General features: G+C 41.0%; 1 protein-coding gene across 1 annotated transcript; it reads left to right on the top strand.

Annotated features, from left to right (window-relative positions):
- Nucleotides 1–6: 6 nt before the first annotated feature.
- CARD14 (caspase recruitment domain family member 14) lies at nt 7–26962 on the top strand. Its single transcript, XM_034412804.3, has 21 exons — nt 7–186; nt 3233–3467; nt 4418–4555; nt 5174–5499; nt 7429–7599; nt 8432–8551; nt 9257–9382; nt 10275–10418; nt 11843–11974; nt 12202–12311; nt 14690–14781; nt 15649–15694; nt 18292–18481; nt 21708–21834; nt 23287–23524; nt 23641–23704; nt 24699–24807; nt 25105–25260; nt 26051–26142; nt 26291–26406; nt 26645–26962. The coding sequence occupies exons 1-21, from the start codon at nt 145–147 to the stop codon at nt 26859–26861; spliced, it is 2991 nt and encodes a 996-aa protein (XP_034268695.2). The 5' UTR covers nt 7–144; the 3' UTR covers nt 26862–26962.
- The last annotated feature ends 59 nt before the right edge of the window (nt 26963–27021 follow it).

Genomic DNA, 27021 nt, shown 5'->3' with positions numbered 1-27021 from the left:
CATTTGGCTTGGTCCTGAGCCAAAAGGAAGAACTTGTATTGGATAAAGAAAATTTCCCAGGCAGGCAGACCTAGCCCTCCCGAAAAACCAGTTTGTCAGCTGCTGCTCAAAAATCAGTTTCCCTCTAAGACATGCTGTGACAACATGCCCACAACAACGTTTAACTCTGTTGATCAACAGGAACAGGTAAGACGAGCGAGGGGGGGGGTCTCTGGTTTTGCTTTCAGCTTGACGGCCAGCGGGAAGACTGGCCTGAAGGAGGAGGAAAGGGCTCCTAGGTCTTTAGTGAGAGGATTTGTAACTCGGTTATTTGAAATTGAGCCCAAGGGCAAAGTGAGGATGAAGCAGTAGTTTGTTCAGGGTTTCAAAGTACTGAGCCAGAACAATAGTCTCCTCGGAGTCCATTCAGGTAACTGACCAGAAGCAAGACTTTAATAGGGATGTCTAGAAAACCTGGGTGGTCATTCGTACGATGTTGAGTTAGGACTGAATGATCCTAGTTTAAATCTCCACTCATACAAACGTTCATCTCTTTGGCCATCACACTTCACAAAGTTGCTGTAAGGATATCGTTGAGAGAAGATTGTGTTTGTCATCCTAACAGAACATAACTACAATAAATAGCAGTCACAAAAAAAAAAGAGGCTTAAAATATTGTAACCTGGTAGATTTCACCACCTATACTTTATTACTGCTCTTGTTTTATCCAACTGCAGGTAGCCCTTGACTTAGAACCATTTGTTTAATGACTGTTCAAAGTTATAATGCCATTGGAAAAAAGGGACTTACAACCGTTTTTCATACTTATGAACCTTGCAGGATCCCAATTCAAAATTCGGACACTTGGCAACTGACTCATATTTATGATGGTTGTGGTGTTCCTGAGTCATCTGATTACCTTTTGCGACCTTCTGACAAGCAAAGTCAATGGGGAAGCCAGATTCATTTAATAACTGCGTTACTAACTTTAACAACTACAGTGATTCACTATTGTGGCCAGAAAAGTTCTAAATGGGGCAAAACTCACTTAACCTTGCTTAACTAACTAACTTAACTTAACTAAGCCTTGCTTAACAACAGAAATTTTGTTCTCAATCGTTGCCCTTAGTCAAGGACTACAGGTAGTTCTCAACTTGCAACAGTTCATTTAGTGACCGTTCAAAGTGACAATGATACTGAAAAAAAGTGACTTATGATCATTTTTCACACTTACGACCATTGCAGCATCCCCATGATCACGTGATCAAAACTCAGGTGCTTGGCAACTGAGTCATACTTATGACAGTGACAGTGTCCCGGAGTCATGTGATCACTTTTCGCAACCTTCTGGCAAGCAAAGTCAATGGGCAAGCCAGGTTCACTTAACCATGTTACTAACTTAATAACTACAGTGATTCATTTAACATCTGAAGCAAGGAAGGTCGTAAAATGGGGCAAAACACACTTAACAAATGTCTCCACAACAGAAATCTCAGGCTCAATTATAGTCATAAATCGAGGATTACCTGTACCTCTAATCTCACTTCTAAATTACTGAAGAGGTAGAATTCCAAGTTAAGGGATTGAATGTCTAAAGGCCTAATTCCCATGTTATGAATCTGTTCAGTCATTTAGATTTGCAGCCAGACAGTTGTCTCAGTGGTGGGTTGCTACCGGTTCGCCCCGGATCAGGCAAACCAGTAGCGGCGGCCACAGGAGGCTCCGCCCCCCGGACGCTTCTGCGCATGCGCAGAAGCATCACACATGCGTCCAAGCATGCATGCGCCCACAAGCAAACCGGTAACGACGGGATTTGAAACCCACTACTGATTTTTGTATGTCAGGGGTGTCAAACTCGATTTCATTGAGGGCCGCATCAGGGTTGTGTTTGACCTCAGGGTCCGGGCTGGGCATGGCCAGTTCAATGTCACTTGTATCAGGAGTGCTTTTGATGGTCCAGGCCAGGGGTGGGTTCTACTTACCTTTACTACCGGTTCGCAACAGGAAGCATTTTGATGATGTCGGGGTCAGTGGGCGGAGCCTCCCGCTGGTTTTACTACCGGTTCTATAGAACCGGTGCGAACCGGGGGCAACCCACTACTGGCCCAAGCGCTCTGCCAATGAAAATGTGCGCCCAAGCTCCATTTTCAACTGCAATGGCCTCCTGCAACCCTCTGCTAGTGAAAACGGAGCTCAGGAGGGCAGTCCACCCCAGCTCCATTTTCGCTGACAGAGATACTGTAGGCTGGTCTTTCACTGTTTCCAGGGCGACCCCACAGGCCAGATATAAGCATCCTGTAGGCCGGATCCAGCTCACCGGCCTTGAGTTTGATACCCCTGGTCTATGTGATGTTCAGTAGAGGGCTTTAGTCCTGGCTAAGCATCCTCTTCCTTAAGAGCTTTCCAATCCTCCCTCATTAAAAATAAACTACCAATAGCAAACATTGGAAGATCACTGTGCAACACTAATTAAAATGTATTGATTTTTAAATAAACATATTTTTTGTTTAATATTTTTTAATAAAATCTGGGAAAGGCAGCCAAGCCAATTGCTGTCTGGAATAAAAGGGTTTCTATTGCCTTGGGAGAAGATAAATTGGGGAGTCTCAACTCATCAAATTATCATATTCTGGCCATTTATGCTAACTGAACTCTTGATGCTAGAGACAAAAAAGAAATAATTTTTGGTATATAGAATTTTGCATCAAGGTTCACTTTGTTATTTTATTATGCGTGTATGTATTTATGGGGCTGTATTTGTATTTTATACACATATGCACATGCAAAGAATAGATAGAGCTCTGACTGTAGACTATGTTATTTTGAGTAATAACTAACAGTAACAGATTTGAAATAGAGAGAACCCAATCTAGATCTCAACAGTTCATTTTTAACCTTAAAGTGATCAATCAATTAAATTACCGGTTAAAAAGTTTTTATAGGCATTGTATGATTATTTAAAAATAGAACAACACAATTTAAAACCAAAGCAATAGTAATACAATGCAATCTAATGTAGCAAAGATCAATAACTACAGTCAGACCAGAAATAAAATGAAGCTGAAATAATGTAATTTGGATAAAACAGCAAAATTGTAAAACATTTTAAAAGCTAAAGTGTTTTGCCACTTCCTTTAGGATTTAATTCCTGCCCTGCTTCATGTCAGTGTAGAATCAAAGATAGATTTTATGAAGTACAGTTACTCTTTCATTACTGGCTTCCAAAAACTATCAACATCTCTTATCCTTTTAGGTTTCCATTATGGGGGAGACGGGAGTAGATGATCCCAGCCTCGTTGATCAAGAACTTCGGGATATGGATGAAGATCGCTTATGGGAGATGGTGGAGGGCCATCGTTACAGAATTGTGAGGGGCGTCTCCCCCAGTCGTCTTACCCCCTATTTACGGCAGGCCAAGGTGCTGGGTCAACTGGATGAGGAAGAAATCTTGCACAGCCCCCAGTTCACAAATAGAGCCATGAGAGTCGGTAAGCACCCTGGATACTGTATTGGAATGTTTATGGCAGTGTGGTGTATGGTACTGTAACATGTCCAGAGCAGAGAAAAGCTTTAGACAATGGAGAAACAGTTATAAAGACTTGTGATGTCTAGTGGGATTATATCTTGGCTCCATCATTACTCTGTCAAAGGGCACCAAGAAGCTGATGCATAGTAGTCAAAGCTAGCCAAATTACTTTGGGACATGGGGCAATAAATTCCTTGCCCTTCCTATTCCTCACAATATAAATATCACAAATTAATGTTTTGCTGCTACCCAAAATCTGGTATCAGAAAGAGCCACCTCATTCTATCTAAAGTAGCACTGATTTGATCTGGGAGGAGGGGAGGGGGGAGAGAAAGAGACAGAGAAATTATTTTCTTGGATAGATATAGTAGAACACTATGGAATCTAGTCTATTCTATAAACTATAGAATAATAAACTTGATTACATACAAAATTTATAATGTTGTAGCTCCATCACAGGTAAATGGAGAAGTATTCCTGTTTAAGTGGCAAGCTTGTTCTTTATTTACAGGTTAAGACATATAGGGTAACAACCGGGGTGGGTTCTACTTACCTTTATTACCAGTTTGCAACAGGGCCGCGCACATGCGCAGAAGCATTTTGGTAACGTCAGGATCGGTGGGCGGGGCCTCCTGCCAGTTTTACTACCAGTTCTATAGAACCGGTGGAAACCGGGGGCAACCCACCACTGGTAACAACACTACACTTAAAAGATAATGCTTTTAGTGAAACCAAAGGAGATTTGCAAGTACGTTTTCTCAAATACTGTTAAATTACAGTGTTATTCCTGGAGAAAGGGTGAACTATATGGCATACTGTATGTCCTTTAAGTTTCTCTGCCTGAGTAACTTTAGGCTGTTGGACTTTTAGTTCTCATCATTTTACATTATTGATCTTCCTGCTCTCTTATAGGCCACATGCTGGATCTCTTGAAATCCCGTGGGAAAAATGGTGCTCTTGCTTTTCTGGAAAGCTTGAAACTTCACAATCCTGATATTTATGTGCTCATTACTGGCTTGGAGCCTTCCATAGACCACAACAATTTTAGCGGTGAGTTTTTCCCATCCTTCCTACCTCACCCATTCTTACCTGCGTTGTTTTTCTAGGCAAAACTGATGAAACTGGCTCCACTAATCACTTTGTGGCAATCTGAGAGTTGATTCACCAAGCTGGGTCTGGTTTGATTATCAATATTTGATTCCCCAGGGGAGATAATTCAGAATGGCATCTCTTCCTCACTTACCAGTTTTTCTTCGGTACATGCACAATATATTCTCAGCGTGCAGCAAATAATAATATATAGCCGAGCCTTTGATACCTTAGTGCTATCATTCTGCTGATTGAAGTAGAAGCTTTATGGTGTTCAGGTCTGGGTGTTGAAAAAGGCCTAAGCATTTTGTCCCAAAGGTGCTTTTTCAAAAGGCAACTGGATTTTGCTTTCTCCTTGAAGAAGTTTTGCTTCTCATCCAAGAAGCTTCTTCAGTTCTGACTTTAGAACTGACCTCACTTCTGACGGCAGAACTGAAGAAGCTTCTTGGATGGGAAGCGAAACATCTTCAAGGAAAAAACAAAGTCCAGTTGCCTCTTGAAAAAGCACTTTTGGGACAACCATGACCTGGATGTCTGAGAATCTCCATAGACACCTAAGCTTGTTCTTCTTTTCTCTAGATCTGATTGAAAGTTCCCAGCTGACAGAATGCTTGGCCAAAGCAGTTAGCAGCCTGCAAGAGGAGCTGAGCCAGGAGAAACGCCAGAAGGTGTCCCTCCTTCAACACTGCCGCAGACTCAAGGAAAACACTGCCCGACTGGAAGCTAAGGCTGAAAGCCTGCGGGGCATTGAAACTGAGTGTAACCGGATGAAGAGGGAACTCAGTGCTCACTTCCATGAGGCCCTCAAGCTTAAAGATGAACTTTATGGGCTCTCTTTACGCTACAGCAGTGCCCTTCAAGAGAAGGACCTAGCTATTACCCGCTGCCGGAGTTTGCAGGAAGAGGTGTGAGAGAAGAAGGGTGCATGAAGCTTTTCAGGGTTTGTGACATCATATTAGCAGGTCCTGAGTGCCATTGGTAGAGTGATTGTAGATGGTCTGATCTGCCGAACTTACCATGGCATTTTGCAGGTCAAGAGGAGGATAATTCTAGGCAAAATGCTTGCTAGAGCACCAGAATGGTTTTGCTTGTAACCTGCAGTCATCTGTAGCTGTCCACTTTTGTTTGGAAGTGCAATAGAATATGAGAAATGTTAGCTCGCATGGAGCATCTATCTCAATATCCTGTTTCCATGGATACTGCTGCTGCTGCTGCTGCTGAAGATGAAAGATGCAGCCTAACCAACAAATGGAAAACCCAACAGAGAAAATCTAGCTTAATCTGAATGACAGGAATGCATGTCTAGTGAACCATAATAGAATTGATGGGCTTTTAGTTATATACCAATTTGGGACTATATTTCAGACTATTTTTTTAAAAAAAAATCATTCTAATGCCTGAAAATCAGGAGTGGGGAGGGCTCTTCATTACAATTGAATCTTCGGGTATTATTGACCAAGATGAATCTTGTTTGGTTGCAAGATAAGTTCAAGAAAATAGAAGAATAATTGGCTATTATGATTTCTCTAGCATTTGCCCCCCCCCTTTTTTTTTATTCCTCCTGTGTTGCGATCAATTGGATCTTTATTGCAATTTAGCTGTGTTTGCGGGCTATCACTACCCTTGCGCTGTAGACAGCTTCCATTTAGCACTTAGTAATGAGATGTGTAACAAATTAAGGATATGGAAAATAGGAAGAGGAGGAATTATTAGGTATTTTTTAATTTATTTATTATTTAAATTTCTATACCGCCCTTCTCCTTTCGGACTCAGGGCGGTGAACAGCCAAAATAAAACATTTGTACACAAAAGTTAAAATAGTTTTAAAATAATTAAATAAAGTTTGGCCCATAATTTAAAATATTCCAATTAAAATCAGTATCAATTTTAAAAACCAATATAAAATCAGGCCAGCCCAGCTAACTGAAAGAAATAGGTTTTAAGGGCCCGACGAAAAGTCCGGAGGTCTGGGATCACTCATATCTCTGGGGGTAGATTGTTCCAGAGGGTAGGCGCCATCACAGAGAAGGCTCTCCCCCTGGGGGTCGCCAGCCGACATTGTCTGGCTGACGGCACCCTGAGGAGGCCCTCTCTGTGAGAGCGAACTGGCCGGTGGGAGGCAATTGGTGGCAGAAGGTGGTCCCGTAAGTACTCCGGCCCTAAGCCATGGAGCGCTTTAAAGGTGATCACCAACACCTTGAAGCGCCCCCGGAAGTCCACCGGAAGCCAATGCAGCTCGTGCAGGATGTTTGCCACTTTGAGTTACCTATAAAGTAATGAAGCGGGATAAAATCTAATGAATACATTCTTAAAGCAAGAAGCTCAGGACTGATGTTGTGGAGGGAACTGCACAAATAATATAGGTAGTCCTCAATTTACAGCAGTTCATTTAGTGACTGTTCAAAGTTACGCCGGCACTGAAAAAAAGTGACTTATGACCACTTTTCACACTTATTACCGTTGCAGCATCCCCATAGTCACGTGATCAAAATTTGGATACTGGAAACTGGTTCATGTTTATGATGGTTGCAATGTTCTGGGGTCATATAATCAATCACCTTTTGCAACCTTCTGACAAGCAAAATCAATAGGGAGATCAGATTCACTTAACGACTGTGTTACTAACTTAACAACTACAGTGATTAATTTAACAACTGTGGCAAGAAAGGCTGTAAAATGGAACAAAAGTCCCTTAACAAACATCTCGCTTAGCAACAGAAATTTTGGGCTCAATTGCGGTCGTACGTTGAGGATTACCTGTTAATTTTTGTTTCACCTCCGCTAGCCTTGTTCACAGCTTCTTTTTTTTCTTTCTGTGTACCTGTCCATGGTAGTTCTACCTGATGAAGCAAGAACTGCAGCGAGCCCAAGTATCATCGTGCCATCAAAGGGAAAGATCCTCGAGAATTTCTGGGGATACGCAGATGCAGACAGATGAGCTCTTAAAGCTGATGGAAGAGAACGAGCATCTCAAGTCACTGTTGGAGCTGGAAACCTTCAGTGTGGTAAAAGAAGTTGTCAGCTATGCTCCTATTCATCCTTTCCTAATAATCCTAGGAATAATAGGGTGGATAAGAGATCCGTAACACATAATTATTCGTAATTTTACCAGATTACAATTTCAGGCTTCTTTGGGACAAACTAGGAGAGGTAACTTATGAAGAAAACCACATGAGTTTACAGGAGGTAGCATGTCCAAAGCTTGCTTGGCCAAGGGTAGCTTCTTGCAAAGGGAAGCCAAAGACTTTTGCACAATGGGGTGAAGGATTTTCCCCCCAGCCCGTTTAATCAAGATTTAGCATGCCTTTGTGTAAGTCTCCTACAACTGCACAGTGTTCTTTTCAGGCTGCCGTTATGTGGCAGTACAGAGGTGGGTTTCAGCAGGTTCTGACCTGTTCTGGAGAACCGGTAGCAGAAATTTTGAGTAGTTCGGAGAACCAGTAGTAAAAATTCTGACTGGCCTCACCCCCATCTATTCTCTGCCTCCTGAGTCCCAGCTAATTGGGAGGAAATAGGGATTTTGCAGTAACCTTCCCCTGGATTGGGGAGGGAATGGAGATTTTACAGTATCCTTCCCCTGGAGTGGGGTCGGAATGGAGATTTTACAGTATCCTTTCCCTGCCACGCCCACCAAGCCATGTCCACCAAGCCATGCCATGCCTCGCCCACCAAGCCACGCCCACAGAACCGGTAGTAAAAAAAATTGAAACCCACCACTGTGGCAGCAGCACAGCTTGAGAGCCTCTTTCATATGGGTACCCCTATCTGTCTAGGTGTGGCGTGGAACAGGGGTTGGGATAGAAAAGCTTCTCTAATGAGCCTGCCTTACCTGTCCAGGTGCAGAAAGATATTCTAGAGCAAAACCTTGATGATGCTCTGGAGGGCAAACAGGAATTGCTAAATCGACTTCACTCATTGAGAGAGCAAGCAGCCCTTGCTGAGAATCAGCGAAAACAGGTGAGAATGCCGTGCTACCTGAAGTTACCTGCTCCTATGCAAGAGGGAGGGAGAAAGTCTCTTTCTGTGCCTAGGAGAGGCATCTTCTATACTTTCAGGAATTGTCACCCTCCTATGTGCCTACCTACACCCCTGGGGATCAGGAAGTAGCTTGTCTCTTATGTATATCGCAGCAGCCGTGTGAAAATTAAAAGTATATTAACTGCAGTAAGACCAGTCCTTCTTCAGTGTTCAAGGACAACGACCTAATTTGATCTTTAGCCCTTTATCTAAAAGGGCTAAAGAAGAGTAGATATTTTGTAATGTTGGTTTTACATACAGAATTAAGCGCATTATAATCCTAATAGAGTAGCCAGTAATCTTGAGCTACTAATCCCAAAGTCTTCAACAGCATTGCTGCCTTGTGCTTGTAAGGTGGTTATAGGCAAATTGTTTTTTTTTAAATTTATTTATTAAATTTCTATGTCACCCATTTCCCCTACAAGATGACTCTTTATATACAAATTATATAAAGTTTTCATCTTGGTTCTGAGACATCAGTTTGTAATAGGAGGTTAAAGAGAATTTAGGCCACATTAGACTACTGCTTTTGTAAGATTTGCAAAATATTACATGTAATAAGAGCAATGGGCCCTAAATAGGAAAAAAAAAAAATGATACCAAGACTATATACTTTCATCTTGCTGTATTTGTGTTTTTGTGCAGTGTTGGGAAGAAAAGGAAAATACCTTGATTGAATGTCAAAAGATGAAGGTGGACTGTGAGATCTACAAGGAGCAAATCAGTGCCCTTCAGGCTCAAATAGCTGATCTACAGAAAGAAAGAGATCAGGTATTAGAAAATGTGATTAGCATGGAATGAGAGCTTTTCAATCAAAGTGACAAAAAGGTTGTCAAAAGATGAGAGAGACTGTCTTGCTGGCAGAGATCTTAACATGATTGAACCTTGCAGATTGAACTGCCAACTTAAATACTTTGAGTCATGTAAAGTCCACTGGTAGAACTCAGTACCTTGGAACCCCTAAAAGAGATTTTTATTTAATTTTGTACTTTGCAAACTAGGCTTCATGCAGCTTTCCAGTGGTTCACTATGTTCAATGCTACAGCCATTGCAGGTAGTCCTCGACTTAACGACCACAATTGAGCCCAAAAGTTCTGTTGCTAAGTGAGACATCTATTAAGTGAATTTTGTCCCATTTTATGACCATTCTTGCCACAGTTGTTAAGTGGATCACTATAGTTGTTAAGTTAGTAAGATGGTCGTTAAGTGAATCTGATTTTCCCATTGACTTTGTTTGTCAGAAGGTTGCAAAAGGTGATCACAAGACCCCAGAACACTGCAACCGTCATAAACATGAAACAGTTGTCAAGCATCTGAATTTTGATCTTGTGACTATGGGAGGATGCTGCAATGGTCATGAAGTGTGAAAAGTGTTCATAAGTCACTTTTGTCAGTGCTGTTGTAACTTTAAAACGATCACTAAATGAACTGTTGTAAGTCGAGGACTACCTGTGTTTTTAAAATTACTACAGTATTATTGGTTACTATAGTTCTATAGTATGTCCCTTTCTTTGGATTGATTCTCACCATTCCTACCTTAATTACTAAAGCCATTTTAATTACTACATGAAATGTGCTTCACGTTGCCTATATAGATTATTTCTATCATTTTTCTAAAATCTCAAAACCTTCATATGTAGTGGTCTCTATTTAATTCCTGTAGGCCTACAATGCCAGGGACACTGCTCAGTTGGAAATTTCCCAAAGCCTCCTGGATAAAGATTCTCTTCGCCGTAAAGTCTTTGAGCTCACAAACGAAATTTGTGAAGTCAGGAAAAAAGCCAGCATGGGAGATTCAGTGCTTACTGTAAGTTATGATCGTGGTTGGGCCAGTGGTGAAATCTGAATCGGTTTGCCACTGGTTTGCTGGTTGCGCATGCGTGGTGTGCACCAAGCATGCGCTGCGAGCACATATGTAGCGTGCACCAAATGCACGCTGTGTGCGCATGCATGCACAGTACACACCAAATTCGTGTTTCACACAGAAAAAGGAGGCTTGGGAAGGTAAGTAGAACAGCGAGGGGGGGAAACAGCTGTTCCGCGCTATTTTAAATCACGCGGCACAGGTGATGGTTGGAAATACCAGTTCGGAGAAACCGACAGCTTTTTTTTTACTACTGGTTCACCTGAACCGGTAGTTTTTATCACCGGTTTGCCTGAATTGGTGCAAATCGGTAGAAGTTCACCACTGGGCTGGGCTTAGGAGAAAAAGGGATAAATCTGTGCTTCCCCAAAATGCCTCCTAATATTTGAAAGCCTGCTTCATAAAATCCAAAATGCAGTTATTACACAATAAATAGAATTTTATTTTGTGTTCTCAATTTTCCCATCTGATTCAGGGGTGGGTTCTACTTACCTTTACTACCGGTTCACAACAGGACCGTGCATGCTCGCTTTGCTCGTGCATGAGCAGAAGCTTCTGCGCATGTGCAGATTGCTGATGACGACATCCAGGGTGGTAGGCGGGGCCTCCTGCCGGTTTTACTACCAGTTCTTAAGAACCAGTCTGAACCGGGGGCAACCCATCACTGATCTGATTCCTTTTTAAGTAGCTATTTCTTTCAAGACAAGGACCACAAACTATAGATACTAACATTGCCTTTATTGCTAGATCACACTAACAGAATCTTGCAAATCTGAAAGTATTTCTCCCCTCTTTTACTTCCCAGGAAACTAGGGAGGGTCCTTTTTGCTTCTGTGGGCGGAAATATATCTTTTGTATGATGATTGTCTTACCTGCAGCTCTTCCTCCTATCTCCTAAGGTCATTCCCATCTCCACACTATTCTCTTTCTATCTTTGTGTGACTCACTGAATTACACTTTTATCAGACGGGATATTAATGCACTGTTTGTATCTCCTAGGTGATTTGCAAGGTACACTGACTTGCAACATTTGAACTAGATTATATATTTTTATGATATACTGCCCAGTATGTGTTAGAACTGATACTATCCTTATTATTAGCAGTAAATACTTCATGTAGCAAGGATACAGCTAAGACTGTTGACTTAATCTACAGCAGTTTATTTTACAAAAAAAAAAAAAAAAGCATTACGTGAAATCCTCAGTTGATCTCAACAATTGTGAGAAGTGAAAGCCAGTATCTATGGGTCATCTGTTGGCAGTCATGGCATATGAAAGATAGTGGTTTGGCATATAAACCCCACAGACTCTTCTCTGTCTTATAAACCAAGATATTCTCCTGAGGGGACACTTTCTATTTCCTTAGCAGGTACCAAGGAGTGGGCCTCCCATCACTGAATCCAAGGACCATTGTCCAAAGAAAAAGCAGCCCCTAGTACGAATGCATGCCATCTGTCCTCGGGAGGACAGTCAGGACAGCTTGATGAGCATATCAGAGGTGTGCATTTCAATCCTCCACCCATCTCACACCTTTGTATCTTCTTTAAGTTCAAGATCTTGGGTAAGGAGGGATGGTGAGATATGGAATAGGCCTGCTCATGAAGTTGACCAAAGGTCTGCTAGGCAAAGCTTTACAAGAAAACCTGGGAATAGCTCTGAATGGGGAAATTTGAGCTCAGTCACACTGGAGGATACTTATGACCTGACTGTCCTTTTATTTCGTAGTCTTGGTCAAGTCATGATCAAATGGACAGTTTCCGATCGTGCAGCCCAATCCCACCTTGTAAACTTTCTCTACAGAGAAGAGCCATGCAAGACAGCTCGCTTTCTTGGAGGTAACTATTTCGGGTTTTGTGGAGATATCTCATATTTTGTGCTAGACTGAATTTGCAGATGTGACAAAGAACACTTCTAGGTTTTTTCAAGTGCCGGGAGCAAGTGTTTCACACAAAGTGTGTCACACAATGCTGAGAGGTAAAAACTGACACCTTTAAGGTCTTCATGTTCCATTAGATTCTGTAAAATAAAATCTAGTCTCCAATCATGCAGGTGTTTAGTTCCACTAGAGTTAAATGGACCTGTTCTAATAGAAAGACCTCTTAGGTCCCTTCCAACTCTGTTATTCTGTTAACTGTTATTTATGACAGGTTAAGAACAAGGTGGGTAACCTTGTACTTGTGCATGATGAATACCCTGTGTGGGGCTATGATTTCCAGTTTTGTTTCTGGAGGAGCCATGGTGCAGTGGTGGGTTCTACCTGGATCGGTGAACCGGTAGCGGCAGCAGCGGGAGGCTCCGCCCACCTGCGCCGGATGCTTCTGTGCATGTGCAGAAGCGTGTGTGCGTGCAAGCTTGTGCACAAGCGAACTGGTAGCAATGGGTTTTGCAACCCACTACTGCCGTGGTGGCACAGTGGTTAGAATGCAGCATTGCAAGCTAACTCTGCCCACAGCTAGGACTTCAATCCTGACCAGCTCAAGGTTAACTCAGCCTTCCATTCTTCTGAGATCAGTAAAATGAGGACCCAGATTGTTGGGGGCAATATGCTGACTCTGTAAACCTTGCAGAGAGTGCTGTAAAGCACTGTGGAGTAGTATATAAGTCTAAGTGCTATTGCCATTGCTATTTTCCCTCATCTTGGAAGGGTTTAACAGGTTAAAAATATCCTAAAGCTGCATACAATGATGCTATGTTTCTTAACAGCCCATTTCACTGCAATGTAATGGAAAAGGTTTGTGAGAGGTGGATGCTCCCAAATACTGTTTGGAAGCTGCATGCAACACTTAAAATTTAGGATGCCCATTTTTGGCACAGAGGAAATAAGAGAATGTTGAAAGTAATCATGCAAATTGAATTGCTATTTTTTACAAACAATCTAAATAGTAACAATTCTTTGTCAGTCTGTTGCATTTCTAAAGCTTTTATTTATATAATACAAAATAACACGTAACATAAAATAATATATGTCAAATTATATTTTCAATCAAATAAATAATACAGAGATTTGATTAAGATTTCCCCTGGCTCATATCTGAAATAGCTATGCTGATCTTTTGAACTTTAAAATAAGTCTCAAGAGGCCAAACCGCACCCTTTATCCTTTGAACTAGATCAATGAGGAAAATCTCTTGGTCTTGGCATTTCAAAAATTCAGAAAATGCCTAACTTGACTCTGCTGGAGTGTCACCTCCCTCCACCCCACTCCCCCACACACAAAAGAGAAAGAAATCTTGACATATTCATTCATTTTTTAAAAAATACAATCCAATCATGTATGGTGTTACATGTTTCATAAACAAATGTCCAATAATTACAAAAATGAAATACAAGTAAAACAAATTCAGACACATATAAAATAATAATAATGAAAAAACAGATTCATCATTTTTCTATAAGTAATTGAGATAGGGTATGGTTGGAAGGAAAGATAGAGCTCAAAAGGACTTGAATGTCTCTCCCATCATTCTACCTGATTTAGAGGAGTGTCAGTCATTTAGCTATGGTGGACTTCACTTTCAATTAAACATTTTGAAAGACAATGGTTTGCTAAGAACTTGGAAAAGGGGAAAGGAGAGCAAGTGCCCTGGCCCACACTTCTGAAGTATTCGATATAGGTAGTCCTCAACTTACGACCATAAATGACTCCCAATTTTCTGTGGCTAAGCAAGACAGTTGTTAAGTGAATTTTGCCCCATTTTATGACCTTTCTTGCCACAGTTGTTAAATGAATCACTTCAGTTTAAAGTTAATAACATGGTTGTTAAGTGAACCTGGTTTCCCTATTTTTGCTGGTCAGAGGGTTGTAAAAAGTTATCACATGACCCTGGGACACTACAACTGTCACAAATACATGCCAGTTGCCAAGCATCTGAATTTTGATCCTGTGACCATGGGGATGCTGTAATGGTGTGAAAAACGTTCATAAGTCACTTTTTTTTTTAATGCCATTGTAACTTCAAACAGTCGTTAAACGAATGGTTGTAAGTTGAGGACTACTTGTACAATAGATTGTCAAATAAAAGGTTCTGCCCCAAGCCCAGGTAACTCTCAGAATAAAATGCCCATCTAAGGCAGCTCCGAGTCACACCAGGCCTTCACTCTGGAAGTAACTTCAGAAAATGCTCTTGACTGGCCTTGCAGCCTCCAAAAGGAATGGGGCTTTTATTTTTTCCATTCACAAGTTCCCTCTCTTTTATGTCTCTTCTTGAAACAGTTCTCAGGAGTTCCTGGACGAGGAATTTTCTGTCACCTCAGCTGAAGAGAAAGGGAGGGATCACTCTTTTGAATATGACATGGGGAGAGATGGTAAGAGTTTCCCCCAGGGGAAACATTTTCTGTTGTATAGTGGGCGATTGAAGAGACAGAGGCAGATCTTCAGCTTCAACTCTTTATTAGAGCAAGCAATAACCCAGCAACTGTTTGTCTGACAGCTTGCCCTTTTATACGGAACTGTCAGACGTCTTAGCCAATCAGCTTAAACTGTTTTTCCCGCCTAGACGGCGGACCTGAGTGAAGCCTATTTCTTCGGCTTTACTCCTTTATTGAATATTCAACATTTTCCTTGTATTTTCTAGCCTGTGGAAGAGGAAGGAAAACATTCCCTCATTAATGTATTTGTAAACCTGCTTTGTTTTTTTAGTCCAATAATTATTCTAGCAGTGCCATTTGGAAAGATCTATTTGCTAAAGCCTACATAATGTTAAGGCAAATCCATAACATAAATAACAGCAAGGCATTAAATTAGTTTTAAAGATATTGTTGAAATTTAAATTTTGATTAAAGAGGAAAAAAGAAGGGAAGGTATAAATCAGTCTGGTTCTTTCCAGAGCTTTTGGACTTCTGGATACTTAGCCAGGTTGGCCAAAATTTGGGAAATCCTGGAAATCCTATTGCTTCCCTTTTTCTCCTACTATAACCCCCTACAATATGGAAAACTTATTTCCAATTTTGCTCTTGAAAACCATGTTCAATTTTCCTCCCCTTGTTTTTCCTCCTTAAGGAGAAAAAAATTGGGAATTCATATCGTAACAAGGCAGGGAAAATACAATGAGAATGTGTTGAAGATTATTTACTAGCCATAAAGGCAATTTTGCTTGATTTCAGGGAGGCCTGGACTAGAAACCAACCACTGATTGCTTTGGTCTCATGTGTTTGAATGTATCTTTCTTACAGATGGCTCTTCCCTCTGGCTCCACGTAGACCCTTGCATCTCTGAGAGGTAAACACAGTCCCCAGCGAAGTGGTTTTATTTTATAATGCTTTATGGTATCCAAAGACAAGGAATATGAAGCGAAATAATTTATAGTTAGATTTTTATAGTATTTTATCTGTGTATATGTTTTGTATAATTTTATCCATTTAATATTGTAAATAAAAGGATATTGGTAATATTGGTAATAAAAGGATATAGTTTTATCTTTTTTAATATTGTAAGCCGCCCAGAGCTACTCTATAGTAAGTCGGGTGGTCAATAAATTTAATAAATAAAAATAAATAAATAAATAATGGAAAGAAGGTTTTAGCTGCCAAACTTCCCACTTGGCAATCTAGACAGGAAACAATCAAGAATCTAAGAGTTCTGATGACCAGAATTGACTGGAAGACACAACACAAAGATCCCAACAAGTATCTTACAGTACTTTCAAATGAGACATCAATATATAGGCAATTCAGAGAGGCAAAAATTGTGTCCCAAGTTTTTTTTCATATAGGAAGCCAGAACCTTGCTTTTAAAAAAAAAAAAAAATGAAGGGAGGCAATCTGTATCTGTCACTGTTTTGACAACTATCACACCCATCAGTGTGAGAGGAGTAACTCAAAGACAAACTGTGATTGTTAGCTAAGGAATGTACAGAAGGCAAATATTAGAGAAAGGTATAAAATAAACTTTTATTCAGGCAAAAAAGAAAATATGGGCATAATTACTTGTATTTAGGAGTAATTCAGAATTATGGGTCTGTATACATATGTACAGGTCAAGGGTGGGTTCTTCTTGCCTTTACTACCGGTTCGCAATGGGATCGTGCATGTGCGCTTGCTTCGCTCGCGCGTGTGCGCACCAAGCTTTTGCACATGCACAGATTGCCTATGATGACATCCAGGTCGGTGGGCAGAGCTTCCCACTGGTTTTACTACCGGTTCTTGCGAACCGGGGGCAACCTACCACTAGTACAGGTAGTCCTCAATTTACAACCATTCATTTAGTGACCATTTCAATGCACTGAAAAAAAGTGACTTAGGACCATTTTTCACACAATGGTTATAGCATCCCTGTGGTCACGTGATCAAAATTTAGATACTTGGCAACTGGTATGTGTTTATGATGGTTGCAGTGTCCCAGGGTCATGTGATCACTTTTTGCGACCTTCCAACAAGCAAAGTCAGTGGGGAAGCCAGATTCACTTAACAACCATGTTACTAACTTAACAACTGCAGTGATTCATTTAACAACTGTGGCCTCACGAAAGAAACAAGAAAGATTGTAAAATGGGACAAAATTCACTTAACAACTGTCTTGCTTAGCAACAGAAATTTTGGACTCAATTTTGGTTGTAAGTTTAGGATCTACCTACATATGCTCACAGAAGGTCTCTTTAAGGGGTAAAATATGAGGTCTTAGAAATGACTTTGTATTCTAGTTATTTCCTCTGATCCTTGGAGGCACTATTGGTGCCTCCATTGGTGTCCTTTTATGTTTATTAATGTGTGGCAAAGAGATGGTCTTTTATTTCAAGTCTCCGACATACCCTTTTCCATTGTGGCTATTTTCTGCAAATGAATAAGCCTGGTTTAAAGCATGCCTGCAGGCCATTGCACTGCTCTCTTGACTGTTGCCTGTTCATCAGTAGTGGGTTTCAATTTTGGCCACTACTGGTTCGCTTGTGGGTGTGTGCACGCTCGCGCACGCGCACATTGCTTCTGCACATGTGCAGAAGCTTCTGCGCATGCGCAGATACATCCAGGCGGGTGGGCGGAGCCTTCCGCTGACACCGCTACTGGTTTGCCCGATCCGGAGCAAACCGGTAGCAACCCACCACTGTTTTTCATGTCCAAGTAGAAATTAGAGGTATGTTATTTTCTTGGTTTATGTAGAACAACTGCCAAGGCACTGTGACATTACTTAAAACTAGAGTGGGCAGCAAAATCTGGTAGCCACTAGATGGCAGGAAAATGTTACAAGTTTTATATTTACAGTGGCCAAAGCACCTGCTTAGTGTTCTTCCTCTGCTCCATATTTTTAAAAGCTATTCAAATATTTTTAATAGGAAGACGACATCCTGCAGAATAGAGTGAAGAACTACTTTTAGTTTAAATATTGTTTCCTGCCCTTTCAGCATTCTAAAAAAAGAAAAATAAAAAAGACAAATGCTGCAAATAGCCCAACAAAAAAGACAAGAATAAAATAGCAAGAGTAAACTGGAGTGACAGAGCCTACACACAGTAGGGAGTAACCATCTACCGCTTTGTCATAGGTAAACAGATATTTGTAATTGGCCATACATACTATTTTAATATAGGCAACTATTATAGCCATTTCATGGATATATTCATAACATATTATAAAAATTCAAATATATACATCAATCCTAAAATATTCCCTACCACTGATTTATAATATCTGATGATGGACATTTCAAGCCCATAATGGCTTTCCTTGATCTAAATTTGTTTTAATCTTCACATTGAATAGCCACAGATAAGTGTTTCTGCTCAGGTAAGACCAGCTTAGAAGCCAGTCTAAAGTTGGAGAGATGCATCAGTGGGAGGAGCCAGACCTATATGGACTTTATCCTGTCTGCTTTGTCCTCTTCTTAGTGTACCCATGCGCCGCCGACTTGCACAGCGCTTCCCAAGCCGTATCACAACTATTGCCTTCCAAGCCAATGCTTTGTTGGAGCACATCAGCATCATTGGGGGCAACCAGACTGGCATCTTCATTCATCGAGTCACTCCTGGATCCATTGCTGATGAGATGTCTTTGTCACCAGGCCAGCAGATTGTGCTGGTAAGACACTACATCTTCATTGTATGTTGTGTGCTACCTTCCTGCAAAATCTCTAAAGCAGCGGCCCCCAATCTTTGGGGTACCAGGGACCGATTCCATGGAGAGAGGTTTTTCTGTGGGCCAGAGGGGGCATGGTTTTGTATGCTGCCTGCATCCTGCGAATGGGGCTTTGCTTGTTTGTATGCCCCAGTTTCTGGCATGGCAAAGTCCAGTGCTGGTCCACAGACTGGGGGTTGGGGACCCCCTTCTCTAAAGGACAGTGGGCTCTACCAAATGATGCAATGATGGTACTAGAGCAGCATGACCACACCTGAGCTGGGAGTATCTTGCCATTAGTGCAGTTTCAACAGTTTAAATTTCAACATGTTGCTACCTTGTGCTTTAAGTAATAGTCTGATCTCCCATTGGAGGGGATTTTTTTCACCCCACATCACATCTTGCTGGCTTCCCTTAGAGATTCTATCAAAGTTAAGATAAGGGGTTCAAATCAGGGTGGATTTGATTTAAATCAAGCCAATTTAAATCACAATTTAAATTGTGATTTAAATCACTAGTAAAAAGGCTTGATTTAAATCAACTCAATTTAAATCATAATTTTTAAAGAGCAACTGTCATCTCTGTCCTGCAGCAGCTCCTCCTCTGACCTGCTGTTGACTCACCGACAGTCCCAATATTGCAGCCTCATGCTATGTACTAAGCTCCACTTCATGCTGAATAAATGAAATTATTAATGTATTTTAAATAGAAAACTATCTTTAAATAGATGTTTACACCAAAAGCATTTTATTAAAACAAATTTGATAAAAAAAAAATAAAATCTGATGTTTTTGATTTTTTTAAAAAAAATCATCGATTCTTATCCACCCTGGTTCAAATGCAGAAATGCTAATAAGACAACATTACAGGTTACAGGGGTTGACAATAATGTAAGTTTGCCACTATAGTCACCGATAATAAACTTTTGAAGGTTTTTAATGGTTTGGTTATTTTTGCAATCTCCTTGTGTTTGTGCTGCTTCCCTTCAAATTACCTCTAGGATTTCCCCCAAACAATGGATAAACGTTCATTAAAAAAAAATAGTGCAGTATACATCATGAAACACATGGAATTAAAAGATGTTGCATGGTAATTATTTTATTTTCCGGCTGAGAAAAAAGGGAAAGGATTTGTTTAAGCTGTTGATTTAATGGAATTGAAGGAGGCAAGGACAAGGCATCCAATTATGGGGCAATTTGAAAGGGCAGCTAACAAACACTGATTGTGGCAGTTCTCTGTGCTCTGTTCTGAGTCAGACAGGGACAGTGCTCACAGTGTTTGGTTGGCTGAAAAGATGTGCAAATCACCCTAATAGCCAGGAACAATCTCAAGTGTGTTTTAACTAGATCGAGAAGTGTAGGGAAACAGAAAAGCTGCTCATCTGGGGTGGGGGGGAACCCCAATACAGTGTGTGTATTTGTGTAAAGATGACATATTTCTCTCTGGAGAAAATTTCTCATTCTAACGCCATCTCTGTCCCTATCCCGTTTAAAGGAAATGCTCAAGATTTTATATCGGCTGACAGGCCATCAGTCCCTGAGAAAGAAAACAAAATAGAAAAAGTCAAGCATTCTAAGTGGTGCTGAAGGTACTTCCAGCAAGCCTGCAGCATTAGCACCTAGAATGACCATGGTTGCTATAAAAATTCCCTAGTAGTTCTCCAGCGATTCATTAGCAGTTTTAGGGCTGGGAAAATATGATCTCTGTACTGGAAAGTCTTGTCAGTCTTTTCCATTTCTGGATATCTTTCAGCTGCATAGACTTTAGTTCCCTGAATTCCCCTGCCAATCTGGCCATTTCTGAAAGAAGGAAAGATAACTTTGCTAGCATTCATTGAACTAGAATCACAGCGTCTGAAAAGCTCAGAATTTACTCAGCCAGTCTGAGCAGTGATGGTGAAATGTTCAGGGTGGCACAATACCCGGAATATTTCAGGGTAATTTTTTTACAACTAGCTTGGAACAAATTAATTTATTTGAAAATAAAGTAAGCCAGAATAAGCCAGTTTATTACAGAAGCTTATTGCTTAACTGCTTTTGCATAGTTTTATCTACCATGTGAGTGGTTCAACAAGCCAGGGTATCACCTCCCATAGTTTGTTTAGTTTTTATATCTCAATGTACTCAAATAGGAATAGAGCTGGAAGGGACCTTGGAGGTCTTCTAGTCCAGCCCCCTGCTCAAGCAGGAGAGCCTATACCATTTCTGACAGGTGACTGTCCAGTCTCTTCTTAAAAACCTCCAGTGATGAAGTACCCACAACTTCTGAAGGCAAGCTGTTCCACTGGTTAATATCTGAAATGTAATGGTTGACTGTTGCTTTTCTATTAAGTCAAGGAGCACAAAGGCCACAAATCCCAGTTCAGATCTCATACTAAGCAAACCATAGGCAAAAATCCATAGTTTTGCTTTGCTATTTTTGCTTATATGAGGATCAAATGGGAATGATTGGGCAGAATGTACTAGAATGTGCTAGAAGAAGAGAGCCAGTCTGGTGCAGTGGTGAAGGTGCTGCCCTGGAAACCAGGAAACTGAATTCTAGGCCTCCCTTAGGCAGAAAAGCTGGCTGAGTGGCTTTGTACCAGTTACTCTCTCTTAGCCCAACTCACCTCACAGGGTTGTTGTTTAGGGGAAAATAAAAGGCAGAAAGATTAGCTGTAGTAGCTTTGTACATATAGTATCAACCTTGTTAATTCTCAAGACTCTTTTTTTTGCTATGTATTCAAAATGACTATGATTGTGTGTGTGTGTGTGTGTGTTTGTATGTATATATACAGCATATGTATTTGTGTAGGTGTGTGGGTGTGTATTTATATTTAATTAATATAATCACTCACAAATTATGAAGGATTTAGATTTATTCATACATCCAAACTGATCTAATTTCAAGGCAGTAGTTGAACAAGTATCAGAATAAGATTTTACTGAATAGTGAATCATGTCCCATAATTTTGTATCCCATGTATCACTATATGTCCCATAAAATGACTGAAACTCCTCTCTAAACTATGTAGTTCAGCTGCCAGTTCCATTATAAACCCCCCTTCACTGTCAAGCGGTTACTATTTCTGTAAAAGTATCATTAATATGGGAAAGTTCTTTCCGGTCTCTGAGCTGAGCTAGGTTGCAACTCTTTGATTTCCTCAAACTGTGTCTCTTTGATCAACATTTCAAGTTCTTTGGATGTATAGGTGGATTATGGAGTCATGGAACCAGGTTTCAAAGCTGTCCTAGAAGATGCAACTCTTGAGGAGGCTCTTTGGGTCCTGGAAAAAGTGAATGGATTTTGTTGCTTGTCTGTGAAGCACAACATGGAAGGTAAGGATATTTGCTTGCCTTGGAGATGGGCTACTGTCTGTCTCTCTAAAGGTTGCTATGACTTCCATTAGACCTCATGATAAGCCATACAGTTAATAGAAATTGGGCTTTGTTGACAACTCATATCATCTATCCCGGGTGTACATGATAGCTTCAAAGTGCAAAAGTCATAATTTATGATCCAAGAATGCTGGTGATCAGGTATTTCTCCCTCTTAGTGGGATCCTACAATGAAGTAAGGCAAATAGTAGATTTGTGAGTACCCCTAAGAGTTGCATACTGGAAAACAAGAAGAAACTTTTCTGTACTATACCACTCAAGTTAATGTAAAAGATGTAATTATAATTGAGATGGGGGAGTGGATTGTGTTCCATTGTAATTAGTATGAAGGAGGATCAACTTGGTGTTTCCAGCATTTATATTTTTCCAAATCCTAAGAAAAATCAGTTGAGGAATCAAGAAAATGAGAAATAGTATTACCCAGGATAAGCACTGACAATGCTAGCCAGAAGGCGCGCTCTTCCATTCTGGTTGTGGCTTTTGGAAAGTGGGGTGGCTTTCTGATCGGTCTTAATAAACAAAGTTGTGAGAAACCTTTTGCTTGGGGCTTCCAGCACCCAAGTTGGTACAACAGATGGCATTGACAGATCCAGTGTATGCAGGGAATAACCAGAGCCAATTTAAGAGGTCCTCAGCTTTGGTAACAATTCAATGGCTTTGAGTGTGCACAGTGCCTTTTGATCACATATTATGAAAAAAACCCAGAATAATGTGATTTTGGAAATTCCTGAACATTCCTGGGATTTCCAGTTCCCCATCCCTGAATCCTAAATGTGAATTGTAAATTGGACATACAGTGATTGCGCATCAAATAGTATTCCCCTGATTTTGGCATCTCACTGGACATGAATATGTTTTGTTTGTTTTTGTTTTTATTAAATTTGTATACCGCCCTACTCCCGAAGGACTCAGGGTGGTGAACAGCCATAAAATAAAACATGTAGATACAAAATTTAAAATAGAGATAAAACAGATTAAATAAATTTGGCTGAACCATTTTAAAACCCCAATAATTTAAAACCAAATTTAAAATTCCCATTTAAAAAGAGGAAAATTTAGGTCAGGCCAGCTTGATGAAATAGGAATGTCTTAAGCGCACGACGGAAGGTACGCAGATCCGGGATCCTCCGTATCTCCGGGGGGAGCTCGTTCCAGATAGTAGGTGCCCCCACAGAGAAGGCTCTCCCCCTGGGGGCCGCCAGTCGACATTGTTTGGCCGACGGCACCCGGAGGAGCCCCTCTCTATGGGAGCGTACTGGTCGGTGGGAGTATGGAATGCAAAGGATCTGTTTGGGAAGTAATTGTGTTCTCACATATTTATCCTCAGCCCCACCTGACTCGGGCTTTTGCTGTACTTTGATTCACAGTTTCCAACAAACTTCATCTTACTAGGTTACAAGAAACTATTGACTGACCTGAACTCCAAGCTGGTGACATCTGGTGACTCCTTCTATATCCGATCCAACCTATGCCTTGAGAAACAAGATCCTGGGGAACTTTCGGTTGGATGCCATAACATTCTGCATGTCACTGACACTGTATATCAAGGCCAAAATCTGTGGAGTGCTTGCCAGGTGAATCCTTATACCATGAAAGACATGGATGCTGGTACCATCCCCAACTACTTCCAGTGAGTATGATAATCTCAATAGGTCCAAAGGGAGGACAATCTTGTCTATCTAATACAGAGGTGCACATCTGCTTTCTTCTGCCTTACACATTTCTGTCCCCATTTCTTTGATATAGGGCACAACAGCAACTCATTGCCCTCATTCAAGAATTGGCCCAAAAGAACATGGTCTCCCGGAAGGTAATGAGACAATCTTTTACTCTGTTTTAGGAAATTAAATTTGCAAGTTGATTCAGACTGCAAACTAAATTACAAAAATGCATCTCTACCAAGCTGGATCAAGATGGGCATAAGGAAGAGGAACTCCATACTGCATTACATCACTGATCTCCCTCCACACAAACAACCTAGGAAATAGATGGGAATAGCAATTTTAGAATTATCAAAAAATCCAAAAGAATTCTTTGAATCATGGCACTCCAACCAAGGGGTAATCAACAGATGTAGACTTAACCCTATAAAAGAAATGCAATTAAAGACTTCAATCACATACAAAATAATTGGCATCCATAGAACTCAGTACTGTACAGTACTATACTATGTCTCTACAGTAACAGTAGAAAGTTGTATACTGCATAATCTCACATCCCCCACATCTCCTGCACTGGTGATATCACAGAAGTAATCCAACATTGCAGGCCAGAGAACTCTAACAATACAATAGGCCAACCCAGAGCACCAGATACTGTATACTGCACTAACATAGGACTTGTTTTCCTACTAATATGTGGGAGACATCTGGGTGAGAATTACTTGAGTCAAAGGCTTGGCATGAAAGTCCTTTGGGGACATTGTTCTAAAGCAACTTCCCCAAGGTGGTGATCCCAAGCTTAGCTCCTATAATTGCCCAGCTAGCTGTTAAGTCCAGACACAAAAAGAGAGGCAGGATGATCATAGTGAAGTAAAACAACCATTTATTGCAGGCAACAGGGAACAACAACAAAATAACTACGAACTGAGGACTGCCTGAGGCTGCAGCTCCTTTTACCGGGAGCTGTCCAGCCTGTCAGCCACTGACGTTTGTTCATTTTCCCACTGGGGAAAATGAACCAATGAATAAAGGCTGATGTAAGACTCCCTCCTACTTGTATATTCAACACTAACTACTGCCATAACTCCTGGGCTAGCTCTATACATTCTGGGTTTAATATAATGCCTTTCCTTTTGACCATAGAATTCCAGTTTTCAACGCAAGTTGGTCCGTATTGTGAGTACAAGTAACAGGATCAATCCACTTTGGTCCACTATGGAATGTAGTTTCTCAGATTCAAACAAGCCGAAAGGTAAGTTCAACTACTGCAATATTGTTTATTGTTGCTGAAAGTTATGTTTACAACCTACAAATGTTTGACCATTTTCTAGAAAAAATATATTTCTGTAGTAACCAGATTACTTATCATAGGCCCACTGCAGCTATTATGTTTCTGGCTTTTTATGTTCCTGACAGTAATTCTAAAGAATCTTTAATTGGGGCAATTTAATAAATGTCTTCAAATATGCTTTCTTAAAACATAGCTAGGAATAAAGAACAAACAAACAGTGGATTTATTTCTCTGATTGCTTTACTCTTTCCTTTCTAGTGAGTCCCAGGAATTGTGTCAGTCTGATGCCATATACTTTTGTCAGGCATTACAGACCTGGACAGCCACGTCCAGTACTTGTGGTGCCAGCACTTTTGAGGAAGATTCTGGCTGACAAGCTATGCCTTTCCAGGGAATTCGAAAAATGTCCCTCAGGTATACAAGAATCAGCTGGTTTGGTGGAATTTTGCAGGGAAATATTGTTTTAAGTCCTGGAAACCTCAGCATCTGAAACTCGATTTCATTGAAACTCGATTTCATAGAGGGCCACATCAGGATTGTGTTTTACTTCGGGGGGGGGAACATGGCCAGGGTGGGCATGGTCAGTTCAATGTCACTCATGTCGGGAGTGCCTGTGGTGGCCCAAGTACTCTGCCAGCGAAAATGGACTCCCAAGCTCTGTTTTCGGCTGCAATGGCCTCCTGCAACCCTCTGCCAGCGGAAATTGAGCTCGAGAGGGCCGTATGCAGCCCTCCTGAGCTCCCTTTTCACTGGTAGAGGCACTGCGGGCCAGTCCTTTGCTGTTTCCAGGGTGGCCCCATGGGCCAGATCTAAGCACTCCATGGCCTGGATCCAGCCTGCGGGCATTGAGTTTGACACCCCTGGTCTAGCTGAACTAGAAGACAGCTCATTTGCTCACAGTAAACTTCATGAGTTCATGTCTGTGGAGATTCTCAGCCATCCAGGTCATGCTTGTCTCAAATGTTATTTTTCAAAAGGCCACTGGACTAACATAGACCAGTTGCTTTTTGAAAAAGCACCTTTGAGTTCATCAATTCCTGTTGAAATGGTTGTCTTGTTCTAGAACATAGAATATTTCTTGGTACTGGATTTTCTTGTTCTCTCATGTATCCAAACATTACTTCTAACAAAACATAAGAAAAAGAGATTTAGTTTGGATTCAGAACTATGCCCTCTCATTTTTCCCCCCTTCCTGCCCCTGCAGACACTCAGAACACAGAATCCTTCCATGAAAACAAAGATTTGAATGGCAGCTCTTGTATTCCTCGATGGGATCTGGAACAGTTAATGCGAAAGGTACTAGAGGCTGCAAAAACAGATGTTGTACTTGGGTACAGATGCAATTATATCGGGTGAGGGATTAGGATGCGTATACCTTTAGGATTAGCACTGCAAATATTGTTCAGTAGTATCCATACATTTATACATCTCACTCTATCTCTAGGATGTGCATGCCTGGATGGATCTGGGCCTGGAGAGTGTGCAAGAACTTCTGGCAATGGACATTTATCCCATCATTATTCTCATCACCATTGGTGAGAAGAATGCCAAGAAAATCAAGTAAGTACTGATATTTCTCTCTGGCCAAATTGGTACCCAATTATTTTTAATCATCAAAGATGCACCTAAAATCATTTCACCTAGCACACAGTTTTGTGTTTATCCACTGTATCTTGATCTTGGCAATTCTTTTTCCTGTGGCCATCATTCTTCAGCCTTTCCTTAGCACCCAGACAAACATACTTTGTGAGTAAGCTCCCAAATTCTGATTCCCATACCTAAATGGCTTGAATTTCAGGAAAGTTCTTCAGCGCCTTGGAGCAACTGAGGACCAACTTTTGGAGAGTGCCCGGAAAGATGAGGCCCAGCTGGAGACAGTGTCCTGCCTTTATCGCACTATTGCTCCCGATGCCTGGGGTGACCTTGATGCTCTCAACAGCTGTGTCCGTGTGGCTGTTGCTGATGAGCAGAAGAAAGTAGTGTGGGTGGAACAAGTGACTCACCGACCTTTTTAGACCAATAGATGGGACTTAAGGCAATTGTCTCACCCGAGCCTAAGAAAAACTGAATGTGCTACTGTTTGTTCTGGCAGGAAATAGAACATATTCCAAGCCTATCAGCTGCATACTTACTATTCAGAGAGTTACCATTTATTATCTCATGGTCTCCATCCCT

The sequence above is a fragment of the Pantherophis guttatus genome, chromosome 2 (assembly GCF_059756535.1).
Source record: "Pantherophis guttatus breed Tessera chromosome 2, ASM5975653v1, whole genome shotgun sequence".
NCBI lineage: Eukaryota > Metazoa > Chordata > Lepidosauria > Squamata > Colubridae > Pantherophis > Pantherophis guttatus.
This window is presented reverse-complemented; position numbering and strand designations above follow the sequence as displayed.